The 19,712-nt window shown below is 44.9% G+C and overlaps 2 protein-coding genes across 2 annotated transcripts; both read right to left on the reverse strand.

Annotated features, from left to right (window-relative positions):
* Nucleotides 1-735: 735 nt before the first annotated feature.
* LOC133905187 (pentatricopeptide repeat-containing protein At1g18900-like) lies at nt 736-6,914 on the reverse strand. The gene is made up of 3 exons (XM_062346913.1): nt 6,632-6,914; nt 4,677-4,777; nt 736-3,610 (listed from the first exon to the last, which is right to left on the reverse strand). Exon 3 carries the CDS (start codon nt 3,605-3,607, stop codon nt 1,046-1,048), a length of 2,562 nt encoding a protein of 853 aa, XP_062202897.1. The 5' UTR covers nt 3,608-3,610; nt 4,677-4,777; nt 6,632-6,914; the 3' UTR covers nt 736-1,045.
* A 5,059-nt stretch (nt 6,915-11,973) lies between these two features.
* Nucleotides 11,974-18,646, reverse strand: LOC133905188 (1,4-dihydroxy-2-naphthoyl-CoA thioesterase 1-like). The gene is made up of 3 exons (XM_062346914.1): nt 18,153-18,646; nt 17,806-17,997; nt 11,974-12,403 (listed from the first exon to the last, which is right to left on the reverse strand). The coding sequence occupies exons 1-3, from the start codon at nt 18,276-18,278 to the stop codon at nt 12,209-12,211; spliced, it is 513 nt and encodes a 170-aa protein (XP_062202898.1). The 5' UTR covers nt 18,279-18,646; the 3' UTR covers nt 11,974-12,208.
* Between the last annotated feature and the right edge of the window lie 1,066 nt (nt 18,647-19,712).

Raw genomic sequence — 19,712 nt, forward strand, 5'->3', positions numbered from 1 at the left:
TGACAAGGATTCAGGGAGCTACGTTGATAGTAGTTGTTGTTAGGCGTACTAGTATGATTGGCGCATCCGTTTTTATTTTACTGTATAGAGTACAATAAAAAAAACTAAAAAATTAAGTTCACAAATTTTATACATTTCAATATTTATTTATAAAATTATTAATGTTAAATACATTTAATTGATTATAGAGAAAACAATAGTACTTTTATGCATGCACATAGTTTTAACATGTAGGTGGAAGTAATACTAACTTAAAATAATTCGTTTCATATTTTTTTAGTTTTAGATATTTTTCTTTGCATTTTAGATTTTTTTCAGCTGATTTATTAATGTAACTAATATTTATTTGAACATTTTTCTAGAATGTCCGAAAAAGAAAATTACATATATATACATGTATATATACATATACCTATACGTATACACACACGTATATATACCTATACGTATATATACACACGTATATGCGTGTACATGTATACCTATATGTATGTACATACATAGGCCCACTGCTACAGTAGCAGAGCTCTGAGATTTCACCGATTCCAGGCTTTAGTATAGTATATAGTAGTTGATTCAGGTGTGACCATGAAGCACTCCTCTAGTTGAGCAACTTTTGAATTGTACTTACTGATCAGAGCTCAGAAAGAGTTGTAGTTCCTGTGTCTTAGACATTCACAAGATCAATATTGAATACAATGGCTTTTCGACAAGATTATATGTTAGCAGTAGCTATCAGCTTGTCAATCAAGTTGAAAGAAGAGTTGGAACCATGAACACCTGATGTACTGAAACATGAAACAATTCTCACTGACTAATTTTGACCAATTTATCTCATGCTAAACGCAACAATGCAATCTCTAAATGTTATCGCAATCACAATAAATAGTTTCCAAGCAACCATTCAACTACCACACTACACCTGACTAACACACTCAGACCAAACTAGAGCAGGTGCACTGGAACTTTATCCAAGCTGATTCTTTCACAAAACTGCACCTATCTAATTAAGTCCTTTATTTCTGATCAATAACCTCACTAGCCACTACAACAAATGCATGCGCTCAACATAAGGATTGTGCAACCATTTATTGAGTGGCTCCCCACATCCGACGAAGCAGCCAGTATTTCCTCGAGTGGTGAAGAATGGGAATTCGAAGAGGTTCAGGAGCTTCTGAACGGACTGTCTAACCAGCGATGATCCAGTTACCCTGCTCCTCCTGCCCCAGCCGGTGACAATGTCAATTCTATCAGGGCCAGTGCCCAATGTCAGAATCCGCCTGTGGAACCAGGCTAGTGTCCTGGACAGTGCAGTCACTGCAGTGCCCTCAGACATCAGGTGAAGGTTGATGAGCCAATATGACGAGCCCTTCTCCCTCAAAGAATCTGGGTATACATTGTTCTGCGCAGCAACCTCCCATATAAAACCTGCTTCCTCCTTGAGACCAGACTTGTGTAAGAAGTTTATGACCGCATCCATTAAACCCCTCTTACTCTCTCTGTCCTCACTGTGCATCATGTCCAAGAAATACCTGGTGTGATCTCTAACATTCTGGCCACCAGGTTCTGCATCAGGCAAATACAGCAAGAACATGTGAGCCGGATGTCCAGTGATTGCCATGAGCTGGCAGCATAAGCCCATCTGCAAATGAGCTTCGGTACAGCAGCTGAGCAGCAAGGTGTAAGTCTGCAGAGATGGAACAAGTCCCTGGACAAGCATGTTCTGAAGCACGCTGTAGGCATCTTGAAACCTGCTCATCTTCAGAAAAGCACTCAAGAGGGAATTACAGGTAGGGACATTAGGCTGCAAACCATCCTGGAGCATCATGTGGTACCATCCGAGTGCCTTGTCAACATTGCCAGCTTTGCCCCAGAGGTCCACCAAGAGACCATATACAGGTTCATCGGGAGCCCAATCACGTCTCATCTCAATGAACACAGTTTCAGCCTCATCCAGATGACCACAGTGACCAAGAACTTCCATAACAATGCTGTATGTTATTTTGTCAGGACGAAATCCAGCAACTTGCATGTCCTTGTACAGCTTAACAACATTTGCATAATTTCTTGCTTTGGCCTGGAGCGCAATGATAATGTTGTAAGTAACAAGGTTAGGTGTGCAGCCATTTTCAATCATCTCACAAAAAAGCTTATAAGCAGCTGCCAATTGACCACCTTTTCCAAGGCAATTAACCATGGCACTGTAGGTGAAAGTATCTGGTGACAGGCCTACTTCTTGCATCCTGCCATAAAAATCCATAGCAACTTCCAGGTATCCTGATTTAGCATGGATATCAATCAATGTACAATATGTAACTTGATCAGGTGCATAACCTGCTTCCTGCATTTCCTCAAATACTTTAACAGCCTCCCTTAGATAATTTGCACGACCATATGCATGTATTATTCTGTTATATGTTACCACAGTTGGTTTGCATTGAGCTCTGCTCATCTCATCAAGAAGTTTCCTCAGTGTGCCAAATTGCCTGGCCTGTCCAAGGATGCCTATCATGGTTGTGTAGGTATGACCATCGTGCTTGAACCCAGGTTGCTGCTTTAACCATTGAAAGAAACCGAGAGCGACAGTGTGGTCATGAATCAGTTTGAGTACCTGATTAGCCTGAAATGCATCTATCTTGCAATGAAGACTATCCAGAACATGTTCTGTCATGGGACCCCATTTCATTTGCTGCAGTGTGTGGTAATACTGTTCAACTGCCTGAAGTGACTTCAATGACCTTAAGTTAGATTGAGGTCCGCCACCATGAGCTTTTATTGATCCTGTAGGAACCTGAGATTTGTTGCCAGAACTACTAAAACCATTCAGAACTGACAGGTTCCGAGTTTGAATGTCCTCTTGCCTGGCGTCTGAATTGAAATTATTAGAATGATAGTTTGCATGCTGCTGAACAGTATTCCTTATTTGTGATGGTGAACCAGAAACCGTAACAGATGGCCCTGAAAAACTCTGCCTTGGCTTCGCATAGCCAGCTCTAGGGGCCCCCTTCCCAAAATCATTTTTCATGGAAGGGTTGTAAGGCACTTTTGCCTCAGGAAAGCTACGTTGATCATGTGCCTTGTTATTAGAAGAACGGCTATCAGATAATGGCTGATAAGAATAGTTAGTAGCCATCTGTGGAGCCTGATCGGTGCTTCCATTATTAGATGCGGATTTGAAATTAACCAGATCAGAATATACACCAGTTCCTGCAATTCCAGACTGGGAAATGCTTCTGGGAGTCTGCTTAGATGGCTGTACATGATCACTTCCTAGAACCTGATGGTTACGAGGATGACTGCCCCTGTTGATAGATGCAGGCTCCTTTTCTGGAGTTGAGGTGGAGGAAATGGCATGAACAGCTGGAGCTGGGTAGCCAGTAGAACGACCAACTGATCCAACAGCATGTTGTACAGGAAGCTGAGTCTTCACAGAAGCTCTGTGGGTTGAATGATACTTCTGCTCAATACCACTTGCAGTCTGCCTTTGTGGAACACTAGTCTCATCATCAGGGCAAGTGCATGAAGCTCCATCTGTGCACCTTGATCCATTAAGATAGAAGGATCGCGCACACTGTGTTAGTGTGCCGAGTTGCTTTGTCCTCAACATGAACTGCGAAATTAAGTGCACAGTATGTTATCAACTAGAACAACCCATAAGCTACGAACACATATAATGTTCTGCTTCTCATAAAAAATGACATAAAATGAGTCAAAATAACACTATCTCGAGTTTTTCTTGACTACATATATTCTGATACAATCTAAATAACAAGTAATTGAAACAGTACCAGGTCAAAAGAAAAGAAACTGTTGATACCAGAGAGAAAACGATCCAAGCATTAGACTAAACAGCATATTGCAAGTTCTACAGCAGGGATCCAAACATTAGGCAACTAAAATTAAAATCAAACAGCATATTGCAAGTTCTACATCAGGGAGTTTCTTTACTAGTATCCCAGAATGAGATTGTGCAAGGTGAACGATAATATGGAGTAGCATGTGTGCCTCCATGCATATATAACAACTTTCTAACATTATGATTAACTAATGAAATGATTAATTTTGAGATTTGCACGCCAGCAATGTTGATTAAGTTTTTTTTCTTTGGGCATGGAATTTGCAAGTATTCTTTTCTGTGGTTGGCCAAAGGATAAAATACTCAAATACAATCACATCATGGTGCTTCATCCATTTTGAAGATTAAGAACTCACTAACATATAGTAATAGATGTGGATGACAATGAAACTGCATACGGTAGTAATGACTAGTCATAAAATTGATACCAATGTTTACGAATTGTAGCTATGATGACCCTTGTCATCCAAATGAAAAGCATAACAACATATACTTTGGTAAATAAGGTAGTGCCTAACAAGAAAAGTGTACACAAAAGGAGATGGTGCATAAAAGGGCTATAATGCTACTTCTTGCACTCATTCTTTATGGTCAATAGCCCCATACTTTCTGTTTGTTATAAGTATAAAGAGAACAGCAGTATTGTTGTGAAGGATATGGCGCTAGTATATGGAAAGATATGGTGTCAACTCATATAACGCGAGGGAAGTTGACTGTGATGCTGCAGAATCTTTTGTTTAGCCATGTCTATGTTCAGATTAGCAGAAGCAGGGATAGAGAAAAACAGGGGGCGGGGGCAGGCAAGAAGAGAGGGACATACTGGTTAATATATCAAAGCACAATTTTCAATGACGTCAAATGTGGAATTTTAGACTTCTATCTATCCACCGCTGAACTCCATGCGGCCCATCAACGACAGACCTGAAAAAAAAAAGTTGATGCAAATCAATATATAGGGCTTAGGAAGTACTATTAGCTGTATATCAAACTAGCAGTGCCAAGTCAAACAGCCTACTGGATTATGCACACAAAAAGTCTAGCGTAGATTTCCACAACCAAGTTATGGAGCTCCTAAAGCTAAAACACAATAGTTGAACAAGGTCAAGCTGAAGCTGGCTACAAGGATATGCCGCAACTGCTATTAGCAGATTTTTGGGCTTACAAGTTACAAGAGAGGCTTTCTAGAGAACTGGAAAATTTAGAATCTATATGTTTCTTTTTTTTTTTTTTGGTTCTTGGTGCTGCCAAGTGGCTTCCATGGTGTATTCTCATAAGTCAATTTATTGGAGTTTATGGATCAAAACCGATGTAAGTTGGTTCATCAAAGAGGCCCATGCTAGGCTCAGCAGTCCTTGAAAGATAAGTCATATAAGTCAGTCGCAATAACAGCACATAAAGATCATGCCAAATAAAGCTCAAATAAGTAGATTGGCAAGCAATTTGAAGACAAGTTAAACTTTAGGTCAAGCACATAAATTTGTACAGTGAGAATACGGGGTTGTTTGGTCAAGCTTACGCCAAACTCAAACATGTCCAATAAGCTAGCTCATTGGGGCTTCTACTATAAGCCTGAACCCTCTCCCACCGGCATCTTTATGGATCTTCTAGTACAAAAGGGGTTTAGAGTTTAGACCTACAGGTTAATTCCAAACAGCACTCACATTTTGCAGGTTTCTAGGTGGAGGAGGGCTTAAGAATGAGTCCAAAAAATAATAACCCTGTTTGGCCTTAACTTCAGCTTATATACCCAAAAGGTGACACTGAAGCAGCAAGCAGGCAAAACAGGTCCTTGATACATGCCAACAAAACCCCTGATGCCGAAGCCCTAGATGCTTAATAAAATGTTTTAATAAAAAAATTCCAGGAGAATACAACAAAAGTGCTCTTTTTTCTTCCATTTGGATTTTCTTTGCTGTTCTGTTACATAAGAAGTATACATTGTAGCTCTGTTCCTTTAAGCATTGAGTATGATGACACAATGCCATATATACATAGAATGGTTGAAAGATTTTCTATATTGATAACCAGATAACATTGACTAGGGGGTGTCAATGTGTCGTAGTATTATACCAGGAATTATTGGAAAATGGTCCCATAAATTGGAATTCCTAAGTGTCAGTTCACGGCAACGTAACAGCACAATTGACCTACACCGAACATTGTGATTCCTAAAAAATACCAACTAGTCTAAAATGCATGGGTCGTGAAGAGCACCCTTGTCACAATTAAGACATACAAGATTTTCTATTTTTAAGGCGTGTTCGTGTGCAAATCAGAAGGAAATATGTGTGCTTGTCAGGAGAAAGTTCATGTTCCAAACAGGCCAAATTAAGTCTGAAACCAAACTAACCAACCTCTTGGGGAGGTAGACAAACACAGGAAGGATGTGATCATTTTCATTTGAACAAGTATGATCCGCAATGCAATATGTAGGATTATTAGCGGATGCATGTATGCGGCGTAGAACATTGTACAATGGAGGGGCGGGCATAACGTGGGGCATGCAGGTTCACTTGAAGCAAGCCCCGCAGAAATTGGAAAAAAAATGACATACTGGAATTAGCAGTCCACCACGCAGGCGAAGCAAACAAATTCGCAACAAACTGGACGGATGGGAGAGAAAAAAATCGTTTTTTTTTTTTTGGTTCTCGTTGTGAGGAGAGAAAGAAAGATTTGGATTTGAGGCGTCACCTCGCAGCAAATAAGATAAATAAAGATCCTAAAGAAGACACAAAGAATCCATCCGAAGAAGCGAGCGAGCCAGGGATTCCTCACCACAAAAGGGAAACAGGAAGTCAATCCAAGTCCTGGATCTCCACCCCACGGCAGCCGAGAAGAGGGGATGACGCCGCCTTGGAGAGGAGGAAGAGAGGCGCAGCTGCGGCGGGATCTTCACCTCCGCTCCACTCCACGCCACGGCAGTCAGTAGAAGAAGGGAGGAAGGGTAAAGAATTCCATGGAGGTGGGGGCGGAAGGCGGCGGCGTCAGTGGGAAAGAAGAAGACGAGGCCGGCCGCAGAGGTGGAGAGCCCCGACCCCGAGGGGCTCTTTTTTATATTTTCCACGAATAGGTGGACTGTTTGCTGCATATGGGTACAAGGCGAGGGGTTTGCTAAAAAAACGGCGGATGCCTGCAACTTCTTACGCAAGTCAAAAAAAAAAAAAAAACTTGTTTGTTTAGTCATCTCATGATAAAGAAAAGAGAAAATAAAATGTAACTTGTTTGCTAGCAGCAGTAGTATCAGTTCTGTCTCGACTCATAAAGAAAATATCGGTATAATACTAGTATATAACTTAGGTGCGCAGCGTAATGTAGAATACGCTCAAGCAGCTAATAAGTTTCTGACGCACGCGTCAACCCCACGGACCGAGCGCACACTCCCACCAACCAACCCTGCGGGTCCATTAAAGACCGAGCAGCGATTGCAACTAGTTACAACTATAAGCATGTTGCAACTGTATTATTCAACATATTGTAATTAAATTATCTATCATATTGTAACTGTAGTGTTCATCATGTTGTAACTAGAGTGTCTACCATATTTATCGGTGACATGGGAACCGGGGGTCCCCGAGTCCCGAGGCTAGGACAGCAGAATGCCACGTGGTGTCTTCCCTCGGGAACTATCTTCCCGAGGCCCGAGAAGACACAGTTCCAAGAGGGGTACTCGGGGCCATAAACAGTGGTCCCTGAGTACTCGAGTTTTTTGAGGACCTGAGAAGACACAATTTCGGGAGAGGGTGCTCGGGGCCATGAATAGTGGTCCCCGAGTACCCGAGTTCCCCGAGGACCCGAGAAGACACAGTTCCAGAAAAGGGCGCTCGGGGTTATGAACAGTAGCCCCCGAGTACCCGGAGTTCCCCGAGGACCGAGAAAAGACATATCCGGGAGAGGGTGCTCAGGACTATGAACAGTAGTCTCCGAACACCCAGAGTTCCCCTAGGACCTGAGAAGTCCCTTGCCGGTGGACCCCACAAGGGCTCAGCGGTGAGGTGTCAATTGATGAGAGACCCGATGCTGCATTTAAGAGGGAGCATGGTCTGTCACTTCCAACCACTCCTCCCACGCTTGTCGTATTAAGTACGCCAGCCCCTGCCACCGCCTGGCAGGGGGGTGGGGGTATTTAATGCGACGGGTCCCATCGCACGTCACCCTGCGGGCCCATAAAAGAAACGGCTTGGAGATAACGTCGCTGGGTTCAAGGCATATTGCCTGCCCCCCTGTTGTGTCAGACCAGCTCTGACCGAGCGGGCATGCAGGGTTGTTCGGCAGCTGCCCGGTGGGTCCCCTCTCTGCACTTGCTAAAACCAGGAGTAATGGGCGACAAGACCGGCCGATGGCGCATTTTCAACCCCATATAACATCAAACTGCAGTCCCATGATAGTTGCTTTCCATTTATGGCTCATGGGGACTCGTGCCCTCCTTTCTGGGCACGCCAAACCTCCCCGACGGGATAAAAGGGGGGGTGCACCCCAGAGAAGAAAAGGCGAACAAGTTTATAGCACACAAGTCTGAGAAGCTGAGCAGAGGTTCACCAAGCTCGAAGCGAGACCGAAGCTCTAGACTTAGACAAAAACCTTGTAACACAAGAGATCCACAGAGAGACATTCCTAGAGCATTAATAGCATACACACAGGAATAGGGTATTACGCTCCATACGGTCCGAACCTGTCTAAAATCCCTTGCGTATTTACTCCCACCAGCATCCGATCATTCGTCCCGCCTACATCTCATATACTCGTATTAAATCCACGTACGAGGTAGATTCAGAATCATCCCCCGGCCGAATCTCAAAGGGGGTCCCTCAGGATCCCTGCTTGAGGAGTTCATCCTCCAACAATATTGTAACCAGTTCACACTAAAAAATGCATGTTGTAACTAGAGTGTCTACCATGTTGCAGCTAGAGTGTCTAATATGTTGTAACTGTAATATTCACCATGTTATCACTAGAGTATTTATCATGTTGTAACTAGAGTATCTACCATGTTATAATTAGTACTTACTTGACAATATATATCGTAACTAGAGTATCTATCATGTTGTAACTATGTTGTTGAGCATATTGCAACTCGATTGTTTCTGAATCACAACTACAAATCAAGTTGTATCTGCAGTATAGCATAAAACGCAACTGGGTGATTTACATGGACGTAACTCATTTCAACTGGAGGTGTCTCCATGGCGATTGGAAAGATTGCAACCGACGACGCATGAGACATTGGTGGTGCAAGGGATCCTGCTCTACTGTACGCACCACCGGTGTTGTCGCTATAGTTGCAATCGGGGATGCTTGGGGTGCAGATGACCTTATTGACGTAGATTTTACGAAATTTAGCACGGTTGATGATGTTGGGGTCGAGAATCCGCCGCAAATTTGAGGGGGGGGGGCACAGTTATGATGCGGAGATACCGACAGTGTCAATTTAAAGCTTGAGGTCGTCCGCTGCCATGATTTTAGGGATTTTGGGGTCTGGGACGAGACACCTGGTTGGATTTTGTAGGATGGCACCATCAATTGATTCTGAGTCGGAGGCGGTGGCGTGCGGGACGGATTGAAGGCAGACTCAGTCGGGCGCACATAAAAGGAAGGTCGGCTTGATTGAAGACATGCGAGAGGGGGCTGGCTTGGTCTCGGGACGTACACGAGAAAGGAAGCATGACTTGATGCGACACGATTATGACGCATGTATTGATGATTTGTAGTCCACGCCACACCATTGTAAGTACATATGCTTACAAATTCACCATTGTTCTTATCTTTTCCATCAAAACAAAGGCCTATACACACATCACAATGCACCCACATCGTCACATATGCACAGTCATCTCACCACACGCTAATATATATAAATGCAGATCCTATCACATATCCTTACGTGGACTAGAGACTCATGCATCTCAATATCTTAACCCCCCAGGAAACCAAGGCCTCCCAGGGCACTCTCGCCCGCTGGGAGCGCTCGTGCCACCGGCGCGTGTCCCCATTCCGGCCTTATGGCGTTCTGTTGACCGTCCAATAAATCCTGTCATGGGCGGTGATCGGGTGTTCGACCACGTCGTCTCTCTACGGCCCCCATCGCTCTTCGTTGTGTCGTCGCCGTGCCCCGGCTGGTGCTGGTTTCGTGCTCGCCGCTTGCGTGTGCCATGGACGCGCTACCGTGTGTCCTCCGCTCTCTTCCTCTCTTTTCCCTCACACCCGTGGTCATCTCTTCCCTTCCGTTGTTGCTACAGTGAGACCGGAGCACCAGCATCGACGGCATGCGTTCCGGCCTTACGGCATTCTGTCGACCATCCGATAAATCCCACCGCGGGCGGTGACCGAGTGTTCAGCCACGTCGTCTCTCTACGGCCCCCGTCGCCCTTCGCTGTGCCGTCGCCGCACCCCAGCAGGTGCCGGTTTTGTGCTCGCGGCCTGCGCGTGCCATGGACGCGCTGCCGTGTGTCCTCCGCTCTCTTCCTCTCTTTTCCCCTCACACTCGTGGTCATCTCTTCCTTTTCGTTGCCACTACAGTGAGACCAGAGCACCAGCGCCGACGGCCAAATCCGCCCGCGTTTTCCGAGTTGGAGCCCAGATACGGCGACCCACAGCCGTGAACGGTAAGCCACAAGGTCGCGTTCCTTCTCTCCGGCCAGGCCTCCCTGTCTCCCCACCGGATTTAACACGCCATCAATTTGTTCTCCAAGTCCAACGCCGCTCTTCTCCTCTTGCTCAGGAGGAGCTGTTGCTCAGCATATACCCCTTCAAAATGGTGCCACGGTGAGCTTCCCTGTGTCCTGTGCTTTCCTTCTCTCTTTTCCCTTAACGCACGTGCTTACCTCTCCTTTGTGGTCGCCACTGCAGTCAGAGTGGATTACCTCCGCCCAAATCCGCCCCCATTGATCGACCCCGAGCCCACAGCTCCCCGCCGAGACCAGTGCGTCATCATCTTGTGCATTATCAAGTTGCATGTGGATAACACCAAATGCACTCGTATGTGTAAACAGGGTGGATAACGACAACAACGATGGATTTGGGCCACTAACATACACCAATCAATATACTAACAACTCGATCATAGTTTATTATGAGTGTGGTCTGTTTGGTAGAATTCTACTTATCTAAATCTTTTTGTAGAAAGTGATTTTCTAGAAAAAGTAATTATATGGTTGAAAGTGATTTTTTAAAATAAAATATATAGAGGAAGTGATTCTGTGTGAAAAGTGAATCAGAGGAAACTGTTTTTTTTTTACTCCACAACTTCTAGTTCATTTCAGAGAATCACTCCCACGAATACTGCTCAAAGAGCTAAAAGCTGAAAGTTACCGTTTTGCAGAGCTCCTCTAATTTTTTTTTTAAAAAAAATTGCTCTAAGAGCTATGTGAAATGTATAGTTTCAAATGTTTGTTTTGGCTGACCCTTAGTATAGTTTCAAATGTTTGTTTTGGCTGGATAGTGGAAGAAAAGGTGAACGACAAACATGGCTGGACCGGACCAACTCGTGATTTCAAATACTTACATGGACCACTCCATTGTTTTCATTTTTTGTTTTTTTTTCGGAAGGGAACATTGACCAGGTGCATCGAATCAGCTTCCTTCCTACATGCTTGCTGCTGCTCAAGCCGTCGACGTTGATTTCGGTTTGTTTTATACATCTTCCAGTTTTGTACTGTACTAGTATATATGACATGCATGCATATAAGTGACACGTCATAATTGATAAGATTGCTAACATATGCTGACATCATAATCGATTCCGTTTCCCATCTCTAGCTGCTACTAGGTGATGAATACACTCGTCCAGCTCCGAGATCGATCCAGCAGCAGGCCGGCCAATGGAGTAGTTGGATCCGATTATCGCTCGTCCAACCATGCATGCAATCTGCATTCTGCAATTCCTGCTTGTACACATGTGCACGGTGACTCGACCTCTCATTTCGAAACTTCAAATTCAAAGGAGATCGATCCATAGTCGTTAGGCTAGCTGTTCCAACTTACACTACTTTCCTATCCCAACGAGATACGAAATTTCGAGAACCGGTCGAGCGTACATCCAGTATAGTATACTGACAAATCGATCAAATATACTGTATGCTACTCGATCTATTCTTTTCTTTTTAGAAAAAAATGCAGAGCACACGCCCAATTCAAGTGGATATATACATAGAAAAGCAAAGAACACACATGGTACAGTCTACTTCTCCATGCTGATGAACAACATGGTACGTTTACGTTATTGTATCACTGTCCTGGAGTATCATATCATATATGCAGAAAAGAAACGAAAAGAAAAGGAAGAGATGATGTACATATATGCATATATGCTATGCCAGTAGTGATTGGAACGAAAACACAAGTAGTAGCGGAGTATATCTACAATCTGCTGGTGGTGGTGGTTTTGGCGGCGGCGGCGTCGGCAGCTTGAGCGTACTTCTTGAGAGCGTCGCCGGCGTGCTTGAGGTTGTCCGGCACCGGCAGGTTGCAGAGCAGCGTCACCCGCGACTCCGAGATCTGAGGCCCCTTCCCCTGCGTCGATGGATCCTGCTTCCACAGCTTCACCTCCCACACCTAGCATACGACCAAAAAAGCTAAGGGGAACTTTGTGGAGTAATTGCCTTGCCTTAGAGATGGAGAAAAGGAAGCGATGCCTTCGAGCTAGAGGCTAGAATTTTTTTGGTGCAGGGTCTTCAGTGGTTCTCAGCTCCATAGCCGATGGCCTATGATCCTTTTTATTGCTTGAATTGTTTTGGAAAGTCCAGTTCAATTGGTTTGAACTGATCGACCGACGATACATGTGACAAGGGCTATTAAATGCGACCTACAGTTAGTGGCGTGGTTACACCTTGTGAAGCGGTAGTGGAGCATGTGGTTCCTCGTCGTTGGAGAGTTGTGGGAGGGCGGTTTCGCTCCCCCATAACCGTGGCCTCGTGGGTAAAAGGACGGGGCGCGCGCGTCTCCTAGGAGGAAATAATTTCTTCCTTAGCTTTACAAGAAGAGGGTCTCAGCCAAACGGCAACCTTGCTCTACATCTCTGCTCCCATTTGCATCTGCTTCAGCCCGCCCGCTCTACCGATCCTAGCACTCCCATCTTCCACCACCGTCTAGCGCTTCTTGCCGCCTCATAGGGATCCTCCTGGCTAGTTCTGGTGCTCAAGGCTGGCCGATAATTCGTCGTCGGGTAGGGCCATTGATGTGCGCAGGGCAACGGTCATTCAGACGACGCTGATTCCTTCATCGTTGTTCGGGTCACCGCTGAGCATGGATCTCTGCCGCACCAGCCGGAAGCATCCTTGGCAGACCATCGTGGTGGGGAAATCCATTGTCACCAAGACCGAGCTCGACTGGATGGCCACAGAGGAAATGATCCCCTCCAGATCCGTCGCCCGGCCCCACAGGGCGAAGTGGTTTCGGAGCCTCAGGGCCATGAGACCATGGTGTTTGAGGCTTTTTTCATTGTAGGCCTTGGCTTTCCAGCCATGCCGCTCGTAGAAGGGGGTGCTCCACTACTTCTACGTGGAGCTCCCGCATCTTTCGACCAATGCCATTGCCCGCCTGGCCATCTTCGAGTGGGTCATATGCGCGGAGGGATGTGAAGGGAGAGCGGACATTTTCGCCCTCATCTATGAAGCGACTTGCCAACCGAAGATACAAACAAAGGATGGGGAGAAAAAGGCCCTCGGCTTTGGCAGTGTGAACTTGTTATTGTTGATGATTGCTCTCGCTACTCTTGTGTCATAAGCACAGAAATACCCTCGGTGGTAGGTAAGAATGTATTACAAGAGATTGGTATTTTGGTAACAAGTTAAAAAACTTAAGGGTCAAGTTTTCTAGACCTATAAATAGAGGGATAGAACTATGGGAGAGTTTGAACCAGACACTTAAGCCTCTTGTGTCACCCATTTGAGAGTCTAGTGTTAGGGTTTTAGATGAGAGAAAAATGAGTGTTTAGCCTATGTAATAGGTGAGGGTTTTGAGAGAAAAATCCATGTAATTCACCTAAATAGGGTGGCTTCTTTGAGTAATGAAGTTTATGTTTTTGCATATGCTTGAATTCCCCTTCTTCTAGTCTCTCTCTTTTGGTTCCCTTGCAAGTTTGCAAGTTTTCCTTTTTCGATTGTGATTTTATTTTTCTTATGTAGTGTTTTTCTCCTTTGTGAAGTAATTCTTCTTGTTGTTAGAGGCATAAATGTTCACATACTCATGTATTTAAGAGTGTTTTAAATCGCCTTGCCTCTGGATCATCAACTTGAAGAGTTGCTTCTTTCGGTGACTGTCCTTTTGCTTTGTTATTCATTCAAGTTTCAAGATTTTATGCACAAAGACACATAGAATAGTCTTGAATAGAGTCTATGCTTCATATTCCATCTGTAGAGTCATGTTTCATTGGAACTTTCTTTCTCGTTTTCTCTCTCTAAAGTTTATGCTTTCATTTGTGTGTTTTTTAAGAGCGTTGGGTGAAAAAGGAGTAGATTATCTATTTCGTAAGAAATTTGTAAGGCACCTATTCACCGGCCCCCAGAGCCTGGGTTGGGACGGTGTTGGTCGTTAAGGGAGCGATGGCGGTTATACGGGCAAGTTACTATGCGTCCCGCAAGGCTACCTGCAACTCCTCTAGTTGAGCCTAGAGGGCCATCGTGTGCAACATTTGTTCGGTTGAGGCGGCGTCGACAGTGACAGTAACACCGGCTGCAACCCCTAGGGACATAGCGAGGCCCTCGCTATGTTGCTATTGCTAATGTTGGGCCTTTGAGGTGGTGAAAGTGCATCTAAGCCCCCTAAGTAGGTTTTAGCTTATTGATGACAAAACGATTAAGGAACCGATATATTTATTAAAGCTATGAACATGTCTTAGTCTCAATTATGAAGACTCACGACGATTGACGCCCCTCGAAAAGAAAAGAGAAGCAATATATAGTACTCAATAGGATTTAAATTGTTCTATCTTTGAAATTGAGTCTATGTTGACCGTACTATTAAGAGGGTTGCATTTGTTAGCTTTTATGGTGTCTCAATGCTCAAAATAATCTTTTAGATCCAATAGTTGAGAGACATATTCACCCACGGACACCGAGAAATATTGGCAGAGTTACTGAGTCTGGAGTCTCCGGTGTTCAGCGGACACTCCGACCCTCAGTGTTTAGGCCAGAGTCTCCGGTATTCACGGGGCACTCTGATATTTGGTGAATTTTTTGGCCGGAGTCTCCGAGGGAGACTCCACCAGGGGTCGCTCGGTTAAGAATTTATTTTTGATAGAAAAAGGCCAGAGTCTCCGGTGTTCACCGGATACTCCGGTAGGAAAATATTTTTGGCCGGAGTCTCCGAGAGAGACTCCACCAAGGGTCGCCCGGTTAGTATTTATTTTAAAAGGCCGGAGTCTCCGGTGTTCACCGGATACTCCGGTACCTGGGGAGACCGGAGAGATGGCAAGTCTCCGGACTTTCTCTCTGTGGTAACTAAGTCTGTGCCGGAGACTCCGGTGTTCACTGGAGACTCCGGCAGTTTAACAGAACCGTAAAGGCTAGTTCTGACAACTTTCTGACACCGTTTTGGATTTCAGGCCGGAGACTCCGGTGTTTACCGGATACTCCGGGGTAGGTTTGTCAGAACAGTAACGACTAATTTTTTAGGTGAGCTATATATACTCCCACACCCCTAAGCATTAAAGGCTTGCTGTTGCTGCTGAGCTCCACTTTCATAAAGCCTTCCAAGAGCATTTAAAAGCCCTCCAAACATCTCTAGAGCCTAGTTTTGCGCCAAATTTGAGAGATTGTGTTTGGAGTGAAGTTGAGTCAATTGAGCATTGAGTTCATCATCGAGCATAGATTGTGATCATTTCTCTTGGAGCCTTGTGCTCCTAAATGGCAAGACGTCGCCCGTAGAGCACCCAATCATTGTGGAGTGCTACGAGAAGTTTGTAATCGACATCGACTTGAGTAAGAAAATTCTAGCTTGATCTTTGTGGTCGCTAGAAGAGGATAGGGTTGGAAAAGATCCGGCTCTTTATGAGCTCCTCAACGGAGACGTAGGCACTTCTTTGTGAGGTGGCCGAACTCCGGGATAATCTCTCGTCTCATCATTTGTGCAATTTAAACTAGTTGTGTAGTTTTGGGATTTTTCCCATATAATTAGTTTTTGTGATCATCTTGCTAGTATCTCTTATCATTTAAGCATTGTGATGATATTAGAACCAGTATCATCTTTTAGACCTTAGTTGTACTGCTTAACTTCAGTTGTTCTCGAGTTCCTGTATAGACCGGAGACTCCGGACATACTGGAGTATCCGACCTTCACCGAAGTATTCGGCATCTGTTTAATCTGCTGGTTAGTTTTAATTTTCAGAAAGCCTATTCACCCCCCTCTAGGCATCTTTAAGTACATTCAGGCGGGAGGCCCCTAGCGTCAACCATAGCTAAGGTCGTGGCTAGGTTGGTGGTGGCCATAAGGCCCTCATTCCCCCTGGTTGGGGCGCTGTCATCGGTGTAGCGTGCGTTTGGTTGTGGTGGTCATGTGGATCTTCGTATAGGCATGGACGGGGAGTTGGTCGTCTGTGCTGTGACCTTTGTAGTCTTCTTTTTATGTGGCATCCTATCTCTCTAGTACTTCTATGTTCAGACTCCCCACGGACGGCGCACTGTTGACAGAAGAAATGATGTCATCCGTGAACAAAGTGCGACGAGAGTCTCCTCTCAAGCTTGGGGAAGAAGTGAAGAGGAAGGAGAATTAATAATATGTTGATAGTAAAAAATATTCCTTTTCTGGTCTGATAGCCATGGATCTGTATTTATAGTGCCGTTTTGGGTATAAATGCGCAAGTATGCCCTTACAGAGATAACGATACAAACTATCACTATACCACAGAGACCTAGGGTTAGTCGAATCGCACAACATGGGTCTAGATATGATGTATTTACCCCTAATCAGAATATATTATATACTATAACAATACAGTGGTGCAAGTGACCCTAAGAGCATGGTACTCAGCCAGTCGCCTATTACGACGCTGCACTATCCAAGGTGTCAACCCAGTTTCCACTTGCGCTAGGATTTCAGAACAGTCTTCACTTGTATCGGTATTAAATGCCAGTCACTTCCTTGTAGGTAAAGGATGGCTAGCGAACCCCCTCTTAGCTGATCTTTCTTCAAGACCTAATAACTCGCCCTCGTGCTTCGGGGAGCCTCCCTAGACTCCAAAGGACTGGAGCTCCGTAGAGTTCCAGAGTCTGAAGATCCACAAGCTAGGCCTCCAGGACCCATGGTCTACAGATATAGTCTAGCGGCGTCAGGGACGTCAGGTTCTTAATGATGACCTGAACAGTTGCTGCCTTCCCCTCCCTTGGTTGCTCTCTTCAAGATTTGCAGCGATGTCTTCGGATTTATCATGTGCCATGGCGGCGGCGGCGGCGATGTTCCACGCTGTTGCCTGATCTCCCTGGTTTCGGTGCAGTCGCGGTGTTCGGGCTCACGCCCTCTACATCGCAGAGGTCACGGCCTCACCGTGGAATTCCATGTGGTCCAACGACGTCTCACCCCTTGGCTGGCATGGAGGTGGAGGTGGGTACGTGGTGGCTTGGCTATGGCGGCTTCTGTTATTGTCTTGGGTGTTGAGCGAATTTTATTTTGAACTCCTAGGGGATGGTTGAAAACAGATTGTGTGTACTACATGCTGCAGAAGTTGAAAACTTTTTCCATTATTTAAAAAAATATCAGTGGTGCACAACGTACGAATTAGGTAAGTAAGTTGAACTTAACTGAATTTGAAGGAGATTAGAACTATGTCAAGTTGGTTCCTTTCTCCACATGTGTTGCGTGCAAATAAACAAATGACCACTATTTAATTTAATGGGAAGGACCCGGCCGGCTCATTAATACATACTATATATTAGCATATGCCGCACAGTACATATATATATATATATAAAATAATGGCTTTACTATATATATAATACTATTTGGGCCGCTATATATGGTACCTGGGTTGAGCGGCCGACGTGGACTGGGGCGGCGCGGACGAGCACGACGTCTCCGACGGCGGCGCTGCGGAAGTGGTTGATGCTGAGGCTGACGCCGGCGACGCGGCGGTAGCCCGAGGCCATGTGCGCGCCCATGCTGGCCAGGCCCTCGGCCACCAGCGCCGACACGCCGCCGTGGAGCACCTTGAAGGGCTGCATGCAGCAAGCTCCCAGTTGGAATCATTGAATCGATAGATTGAGCTCCAGCTCGATCCTCCATCATAATTCATAGGTAGAGTAGTAGATGATGCATGATGTATGAGCTGAGATCATGCACGCGATCGATCATCGATGTGTATAAGTTAAACCTGGCAGCACTTGGCGGTGACGGGGAGTCGGCCGGTGAGCTGCGACGGCGACAGCTCCTCGATCTGGAAGCCGATGGAGTGCAGCACCGGGTCCAGGTCCGCCGTCTTGCTCTGCCCATCATCCATGGAAATGGCCAGGTTACTTGCTTGTTGGTGGTAGCTTTTGCTCCTAGGAGCAGGAGCAGCTGCAGCTGCTTGTTGATCGAGCTGCTTCAATTCCAAAGGGAAGGAAGCTGCAGCTGCTTGTTGATCGAGCTGCTTCGATTCCAAAGGGAAGGGAAGGGAAGGGGAAGGCTTGTTAATTGTTTATCCCTCCCTAGTCTGCTGTATTATTGGAGTTGGTTGGCTACTCTCTCTCTCTTGCTCTACCTTGGCAAAGCAAAAACACATCTCTTCTTTAATCTTATCATTGTCCTGTGGAAGTGGGTATGGAGGTCAGTATCGGTAGGTGGAGACTAAACGCCTGCCCAACTACTGTCTATTTCTTGTGGCATCTCCTCATTTCCCAGCAGCAGCAACAACGCATCCGGCCGGCCATCCGGGACAGCTCGCGGGACAGTGATGTGAGTCTGCCTGACTGAGGCCGGGGCAAGCACTTGCAGCTGGGACACCATCATGGTCCTGTCATAAAAGAAAGAGAAATTAGGACTTAGGGGAAAGGCACATGCGGCGAGACCCGCACGTACGGTTTGGATTGGGACCCAAGCTGACCAAATTAAATTTTAATCACGTCTAAAAAATTTGGCTACCATTTTATTCTAGACTAAGGGTATATTTGTTTCAGGTCGCTTCTAGCTTTTGGACTTCTAAAGTTTAAACAAATGGGTTTGCTGAAAAGTAATTTTTTTAAAGCTGAGAAGTTCAAATAAATTAGAAGCTAAAAAGCTAGTTAAGAGTAGTTTTTCTTAAAAAAAAATAGTGTGTTAAGAAGTTAAAATATTATTATAAAATTCAATAGGTAAAATCCAAAACAGCTTTTCAAAAACACTAATTTAATAACATGCAGGTCTCACGTTCTATACTCTCAACATTAGCAACTTTTTGATTTGGTCATGATCTAAACACTAATTCGTAGCTTGGTTATAAACCAAACAACATTTTTGGTCCTGGTTTTAGCCTTTTTGGTTTTGCCTAACACACCGTGACATGACACGAGGGAGCCAAGCCAAGCAAGCCATTCCCCTACGTATGCCTACCGTCAGCCAGACCTCAGCAGCGAGCCTCTACTACTGTTCGACCCGGCCCAGCCCAGTTACTACTTCCATGGAGTAGTCAGGACCTATTTATTTTAACTTCTGCTTTTGATTTTGTTTAAAAGGTTATGTTTTTGGTTTGTTTGAAAGACTGATTTTGAAAATAGATTATTAGTTTTTATAATATTTTTTTTGGTTTCTCAGCACATAACTTCTCAGAAAAACATCTCTTAACGAGTTTCTCGGTTTAAGTTTATTTCCACCATAAGTAGACTTCTGACTTTTCCAGACAAATCAAAAGCAGAAAACAAGTAGTACCTTAGTTAGGCCGATCATTTAAATAGTGTGCTCTTAGTTTATCTTGTAG

Source organism: Phragmites australis, chromosome 22 (assembly GCF_958298935.1).
Source record: "Phragmites australis chromosome 22, lpPhrAust1.1, whole genome shotgun sequence".
Taxonomy (NCBI): domain Eukaryota; kingdom Viridiplantae; phylum Streptophyta; class Magnoliopsida; order Poales; family Poaceae; genus Phragmites; species Phragmites australis.

Bases quoted from the DNA above. Each gene is read 5' to 3' on its own strand.
- LOC133905187 (XM_062346913.1), bottom strand. From the start codon at position 3,607: ATGTTGAGGACAAAGCAACTCGGCACACTAACACAGTGTGCGCGATCC.
- LOC133905188 (XM_062346914.1), bottom strand. From the start codon at position 18,278: ATGGATGATGGGCAGAGCAAGACGGCGGACCTGGACCCGGTGCTGCAC. The intron at 17,998-18,152 runs GTTTAACTTATA...TGCTGCATGCAG, and splicing joins TCACCGCCAAGTGCTGCCAG to CCCTTCAAGGTGCTCCACGG. The intron at 12,404-17,805 runs GTACCATATATA...GTCGTATGCTAG, and splicing joins ACGTCGGCCGCTCAACCCAG to GTGTGGGAGGTGAAGCTGTG.